Below are 7,500 nucleotides of genomic sequence, written 5' to 3'. Positions count from 1 at the left end.
CGAGTTCCTTGCCCGCGCCAAGTCTTGGTACGTCGACGCGTATAACCGAAATGACCAAAAACACAGACAATGTTAATACTGTTGAAAGCGAGATGTCCACATTTCGCGCGGCCAGCGAGGAGGTGAAAAAGGCGGTCGCAACCCTTATGAATGACCTTGAAACTGAAGAAGACCTTGACGTAGCTAGCGACTGGTACGCTCTACAAAGCGGTCATATGATTGATTTTATCGAGACAACGGAACAGTGGATGTCTTCCGCGAAGGAAAAGATTTTAAACAGCCTAGATGACCGATCAGAATGTTCGAGGCGTTTTGGATCGTCCCGCCGCTCAAAGGCATCGTCCACATCTGTTGCATCCGGTCGGGCGAAAGAAAGAGTGAAAGCGGCCGAACTGATGGCGAAGCTCGCAATGTTAGAGCGTATGCAAGAACTGGAGAAGAGAACAGAGCGCTTACTCTTAGAAGAACAACTAGCGGTAGCTCAAGCGAGGGAAAGGGCGTATGCTGAATTTGAGGATGGTACCTTGGAAGAAAAGCCGCATGTTTTACCCGTACATCCACCGCTAACGGTCTGTCATAGTTCACAGTTTGAGCCTTTTCCACGCCCACATCCACCACCTGTTCCTCAGGCATATTACCCTCCTGGACAAGTAGAGCCAACTGCAGCGCCTTATTCACAGTTTAACCCATGTGTTCCTGAATTTAAAATGAAACAGAGCGAAAGGCAGAACGCTTCTGAAGGTGTTCAAGAGGTTCTCAGTCAGCAAAACCGATTAACCGAGCTCTTGGTGGAACAGCAACAGCAAACCCTTTTGCCAGCACTAACTATCACCAAATTCACCGGTAATCCTCACAGAGCGTTTGAGTCACAAATAGAGAGTAAACTGAAGTCGAACGACCTACGTTTGCGCTACTTAGAGCAGTACCTGGAAGGGGAGCCGAAAGAGTGGATTAAAGGTTGCCTCCATCTCGACAGTCAGAACGGATACGCAGAGGCTATGAAGCTTTTGGTTGAAAAGTATGGAGACCCGTACAAGATTGCGAACGCTTACATAAAGAAGGTTAATGAATGGCCTTGCATCAGACAAGGGGACGATCAGGCTTTAGATCGGTTTGCTACGTTTCTCACTCAGTGTCGGAGCGCGATGTCTGAGCTTACGTTTCTGTCAATTTTAGACCATCCACACAACATTCAGACTATGGTGAGAAAACTTCCGTTGTCACTCCAAGACAGATGGCGCAGAGAATCGAGTAGACATTGAGTCGCCGGAAGCATCACCCCCACGTTTACTAGCTTCGTGACATTTGTCAAGACTGAGGCGGGTATTGCCACCGATCCAGTATTTTCACGAGAAGCGCTCAGTCGTTTGGATGAGTCACAAAGCCCCGATCGCTTCAACAAGGGTAGGAATGCAAACAAGCCGAGAACATACGGAGACCTTTCCCGCACGACAAGCCATGTTTCTAGTCACGCAACGACAGTAGTTACTGCACCCAAGAACGACCCTGCAAACTTGTGTGAGATGTGTTGGAAGAGTCATGACCTTGATGACTGTAAAGAGTACTTAAAGAAATCCTTACAAGAAAGGAGAGAGTTTCTAAAGGGGAAAGAGCTGTGCTTCGCGTGCTACGGTGGTGGTCATAGGTCAAATGGGTGTGCCCAGAGAAGAACTTGTAAAACGTGTGATAGACGTCATCCTACCGGACTTCACGATGGCAACTTTCGTCCTAATCAGCCAATAATCAGGAATCAGAATCCCTTAAACGAACAATCAGTGGATGTCGTAACTACCTCTCATGCTGAAACTGAGGAGGCCGTTTGTAGTGTTGTTGGCACAGGGAACCCAGTAACTGCCGTACCTATAGTCTCTGTGAGACTAAAAGCCGCCGGAACTGAAGTGCTTATCTACGCCATGCTCGACAGTTGTAGCACCGCAACCTTTGTTCTTGAAGACGTAGCTGCCTGCTTGGATTTTAAAGGTGCCGACGCGAAGCTGATGGTGAGAACTGTGAACGGTACTAAGTTACACGACACTAAGGTTTTGAACGGTTTGACCGTTACGGATCTGAATGGTGAAAATGCCATCACTTTGCCTAAGACATACACTAAAGGAGATATTTCTGCGATCGAAGTCGGTGGAAATACCTCAACCGGGTAGCTGAATTTATGCCCTTTTAGCTCCATGGTGCGAAAGTCGGTCTTCTCATTGGATCAAACTGTCCAAAGGCCCTTGAACCGATGGACATCCTAGCGAGTGCAAACGGTGGTCCCTATGCGTTAAAGACTTTTGCAGGATGGGCAATAGTTGGGCCGCTGCACATGACCAGCACAGAGCAGCAGAAAGTCGACTGCAATAGAATAGCTGCCTTTAAAGTAGGATCGGAGAAGCTCCTTGGCCATGATTTTGCAATAGAGGACAAAGTTAAAGAAATTATTGTGCCACTGGCTTTGAACAAGATGTTCGAACTAGACTTCCACGAAAGATTTGACGAGAAAAGTCGACAGTACTCACAAGAAGACAAGAAATTTCTTAAGATTGTCCATCAAGGCATCCGACGCACAGATGACAACCACTACGAGATACCTCTACCCTTCCGCTCTGACGATGTGTGTTTTCCGAATAACAGAGAGCAGGTGTTGCAAAGAGCATGCTGGCTGAAAAGAAAGTTTACAAGAAACAGCAAATTTTACGAAGACTACGTTAATTTTAGGAATGACATCATCCGTAAGGGATTTGCTAGAAAGGTGCCAGAAGATCTAGCTCCCGTCAAGTCAGGTCAACTGTGGTATATACCTCATCATGGTGTCTACCTTCCTAGGAAACCAAACAAGATCAGAGTTGTGTTTGATTGCAGTGCCAGATTTGGAGGGACGTCTCTAAGTGACCAGTTACTCCAGGGGCCGGACCTGACCAGTTGCTTAGTTAGCGTGTTGTCAAGATTTCGTCAGCAACCAATCGCTTTTATGGGTGATATTGATGCCATGTTTCACCAGGTTCGAGTGCTCGATAAACAAAGAGATTTTCTCAGATTCTTTTGGTGGCCGAGTGGTAACCTAGATGGAGACCTCGCACAATATCAGATGAATGTGCACCTGTTTGGAGCTGTGTCCTCCCATAGTTCTTCCAATTTCGCTTTAAGACGAGCTGCAGATGATGCAGAAGAATTCGTTGGTTCCGAAACAGCTGAGGTCTTGAGGGAGAATTTTTATGTAGAAGACTGTCTACGCTCGGAAGAGTCAGAAGAAGAGGCTATTCAGAGAATACGTTGTGTACGCTCCGCATGTGCTCATGTAGGCTTCAATCTATCGAAGCTTGTTAGCAACAGAAGAAACGTGTTGGAGAGCGTGCCAGAGGACTTACGTGCCCAAGGATTGAGAGCTTTGGACCTGAGCAGTAATTTTCTTCCAGCTTCCAGTTGAAAGAGCCCTTGGGGTACAGTGGGCTGTCGAATAAGACAGGTTTGGGTTTCGAATCATCCTCAAAGATAAGCCACTCACTCGCCGAGGTATTCTTTCCACCATCTGTTCTATTTTGATCCACTGGGGATGGCTGCGCCCCTTTTGTTGACCGGAAAGAAAATTTTGCAAGATCTGTGCCGCACGAAGTTAGACTGGGCTGATGAGATTGACGATGAGTTTCGCGTACGTTGGGAGAATTGGAGAGGTCAGTTGTCTGCATTGGAGCACTTCTCAATGGACCGTTGTTTCAAGCCTGATGGTTTCGGTTCTGTTATCTCAAGGCAAATCCACCATTTCTCAGACGCAAGTGCCACTGGTTATGGCCAAGTGACGTATCTACGGATTGAAAACGACAAGGGTAACATCCACTGTTCGTTTCTGATGGGGAAGTCCCGCCTAGCCCCACTTAAAGCCATGACAATTCCGCGTCTCGAGCTTACAGCCGCGACTATCTCTGTTCGAATAGGTGGAATGGTTTCCAGAGAGCTAGATGATCCCGTTGATAGTGAGACCTACTGGACCGATAGCACGACCGTATTGAAGTACATACGAAACGAAGCCAAGCGTTTCCACGTGTTTGTAGCAAATCGCGTGCAAAGTATTCGAGATCAAACAGATCCCGCTCAGTGGAGGTATGTTGAATCCAAGAACAACCCGGCTGATGACGCATCGCGTGGTCTGAATGGTTATCAATTATCTCATCAGCAACGTTGGATCAAAGGCCCTGATTTCTTATGGTTATCCGAGAGTGAATGGCCCGAGCCTCCTTGTGTCCTGAATAGCCTCCTCAACAATGATCCTGATGTCAAGAAAGTTCAAGTGCTAACTACTGTTGTCGACGAAAAGGCAGACATCCTGACGAGGTTTGCGCGTTTCGGTAACTGGCATCGCATGAAGAGATGCATTGCCTGGATGTTACGCCTCAAGCAATTATTAACCCACAAGCAGTTACCGCTGACAGACAAAGCACACAGAACGAGAAATGCAGCCATTAAAGACACGAGTCGCGAATCATTCAAGGTCGAAGAAATGCAGCGCGCAGAGGAAACCATTCTCCGACTGGTACAAGATCGTGCGTTTCCTAGGGAGCTTTAAGTCTTACGGAAGATCCAGCGAGAGCATCGTCAAGAGACACGTGATTTCTCAAGAGCCAGAAAAGCGGAAATCAAGAAATCTAGCACATCGTATCAACTTGATCCTGTTCTAGACAAGAATGCCTTCTTGCGTGTTGGGGGAAGACTTGGCAAATCACGAGTCTTTCCGGATGATTTCAAACACCCGGTTATCCTCCCAAAGAAGAGTTTTGTGGTGAATCTCGTTATTCGTTACGCGCATGAAAGGGTTGGCCATTCCGGTCGAAGCATCACCTTGGGCGCGCTTAGGAGCAAATATTGGATCATCAACGCCAATTCCGTTGTACGGCACTTCATCTCAAAGTGCGTGACGGGTCGCCGGCTTCGTGGTGTAATCAGTGAGCAAAAGATGGCCAATCTTCCCAAAGAAAGATTATCACCAGCCCCTCCATTTACGTATTGTGGCGTCGATTAATTTGGGTCATTTTTTATCAAAGATGGACGCAAGGAAATGAAGCGTTACGGTGCGTTGTTTACCTGCCTATCAAGTCGGGCCGTGCACATCGAGACTGCGAACTCCCTAGAAACTGATTCCTTTCTGGATGCTTTACGACGCTTTGTTGCAAGAAGAAGGCCAGTGCGTGAGATCAGATCTGATCAGGGTACAAAATCTCGTTGGGGCAGAGAAAGAATTACGAAGAGCTCTAGAAGAGATGGATAACGGCTCAATTCAGAGAAGCTTATGCAGAGAGTTCAAGGCTGATTGGGTACAATGGAAGCGAAACCCTCCGTCTGCTTCCCACATGGGTGGCGTGTGGGAGCGCCAAATTCGTTCTGTACGTTCAATTCTCACTGCGTTAATGCGTGAACATGGCTGCGGTCTTGACGACGAATCCTTTCGAACCTTAATGACGGACGTAGAGTGTATTATAAACAGCAGACCCCTAACCACACCTTCCTGTGATCCAGACGATTTGGATCCGTTGACCCCCAATCACATTCGAATCACATCTTGACGATGAAATCCAAGGTTGTGTTACCCCCACCTGGCAACTTCCAGAAAGAAGATGTTTATTTGCGCAAAAGATGGAGAAGAGTCCAATACCTTGCCAACGTATTCTGGTCAAGATGGAGAAAGGAGTATGTACAATGTCTGCAGCAAAGAGTGAAATGGAATCGCCCAAGAAGGAACTTCGAAAAGGGAGACCTGGTCCTCATCGCAGATGATCGAGCCGCACGGAACGATTGGCCTATGGCCCAAATAGTCGACACCTATCCCGATGCAGAAGGAAACGTGCGTTCCGTCAGAGTCACTACGGGAACAACAACACTAGATCGTCCAGTCCACAAGCTTGTCCTAATCCTTGAAAAGACGCCCGAAGACCAGGGTTTAAATCCCAGTCAGAGGAGCCTTTAGTGACATAACTGAAACTTTGTGTATTTTGCCTTTTTTGAAAGCTTCAGTCTGTAAGAGTTTCTTTGGAAGCTAGAAACTCTTAGGGGAGCCATATGTTGCTGCCGCATTTTTTATGAATATTTTGTTCGCCTTTGTTTTTAAAATTACTTTCTGTCACGCTTATATTTTTTTTTCCTGCATAATTTTGCCTTTGTTTAGTTCATTAGTATAAATTCGCCGCTTTGCTTAAAAATTTATTCTCATTTTGTTCTTCGGAGAGTCAACATTGTTTGTTATAAGTTTTATCGTCCCTTGGTTTAGTTTGTTCCGTTTAAAAGCCATACAACGTTTGTAAGTATTATTTTCCACTCGTCGTTTCGTTTATTTCGTCGTTTGCGATTCTTTTGTCGATTTCTGTTCACTTAGCTCATTGCAATAACGTATTTGTGTTTGCTTCTTTTTAGCAATCGCTTTAGTTAATGAACTTCGAGCATGGAATTAAAGCTAAGTTACTGCGTTGATGTAGCAAGCGCGTTGGAGCTTTGGCTTTGGCCCCAATACTTCATATTTATTAACCATTTCTTCTGCTTTTGTGCTTGTCAGCATTGTGATTTGCGATAATTCGCAAGTCTGTTTTTGTATCTCATAGATGTTCAGATTTTCAGTTACATGGCCGCTCAACCTCGCAATTGTGTAAATAGGCCATATTCGTATTCTCGGTATTGGACTGGAACTAGCTTGCAATGGAGGCTAATGCGGGGAAATATATTAGAAAGTATTTGCATTTGAAAAGATTTCCCCGCATTAGCCTCCATTGCAAGCTAGTTCCAGTCCAATACCGAGAATACGAATATGGTCTATTGTTCTCCCTGAAGTCACAATAGATACGTTTCTCAGGAACCCGACAAAGAAGGCTTCCTGACCCGACAGATGAAATGTAAATATTCAGTTAAATATTACAACAAAATTAAAAAAACCAAAGACGAAAGTTTCTTGGCTAAAAAGTACGTTGTTTTAGGCCCTGTTTATAAGCAGGTAGGGTAACCCTACTTCTAGGGTTACCCTAGCAGGAGGGTCAAACATAGCCCCGGTTTACAAGCAAAATTTCACAGGTAGGGTTACCCTACCAGCCGGGACAACTTTGCGTGCTTGGTAACCACCAGAATTGCAAACACAATGTAAACCGCTAAAAAATTGTCCCGCGTAGGTGAGTTGTCCCTAGCAGAGCGTTTACAAGGCAGCTAGGGTAACCCTAGCACTCACATAGGGTTATCCTAGCACCAGGGTAACCCTAGCTGCCTGGTAAACACGTCGTTGGAAAAAAGAAGAAATGTGTGAGTGCTAGGGTAACCCTAGCACTAGGGGTTACCCTACCTGCTTGTAAACAGCGCCTTACTCTGAAAACGACAAACGATTAACATTCTTTTCCGAAGTTCATTCACTTGACACAAGGTGATCATGTGCACCTTTACTCAAGAGCGTGTGTGTTATCTTTAAACTGAAATTATTACCAAAGCTTAAAAAACTAAAAGACCTCAAAATGGGACAGGATATTACAAAATAATTAAAGG

General features: G+C 45.7%; 3 protein-coding genes across 3 annotated transcripts; all 3 read left to right on the top strand.

The window, feature by feature from the left end:
- Window positions 1-2,239: 2,239 nt before the first annotated feature.
- On the top strand, window positions 2,240-3,421 carry LOC137991454 (uncharacterized). The gene has a single exon (XM_068836536.1). The coding sequence runs from the start codon at window positions 2,240-2,242 to the stop codon at window positions 3,419-3,421; it is 1,182 nt and encodes a 393-aa protein (XP_068692637.1).
- Window positions 3,422-3,547: 126 nt separating this feature from the next.
- LOC137991453 (uncharacterized) lies at window positions 3,548-4,555 on the top strand. The gene has a single exon (XM_068836535.1). The coding sequence runs from the start codon at window positions 3,548-3,550 to the stop codon at window positions 4,553-4,555; it is 1,008 nt and encodes a 335-aa protein (XP_068692636.1).
- Window positions 4,556-5,135: 580 nt separating this feature from the next.
- LOC137991452 (uncharacterized) lies at window positions 5,136-5,549 on the top strand. The gene has a single exon (XM_068836533.1). The coding sequence runs from the start codon at window positions 5,136-5,138 to the stop codon at window positions 5,547-5,549; it is 414 nt and encodes a 137-aa protein (XP_068692634.1).
- The last annotated feature ends 1,951 nt before the right edge of the window (window positions 5,550-7,500 follow it).

Source organism: Montipora foliosa, chromosome 2 (genome assembly GCF_036669935.1).
Source record: "Montipora foliosa isolate CH-2021 chromosome 2, ASM3666993v2, whole genome shotgun sequence".
NCBI classification, from domain to species: domain Eukaryota; kingdom Metazoa; phylum Cnidaria; class Anthozoa; order Scleractinia; family Acroporidae; genus Montipora; species Montipora foliosa.
This window is presented reverse-complemented; position numbering and strand designations above follow the sequence as displayed.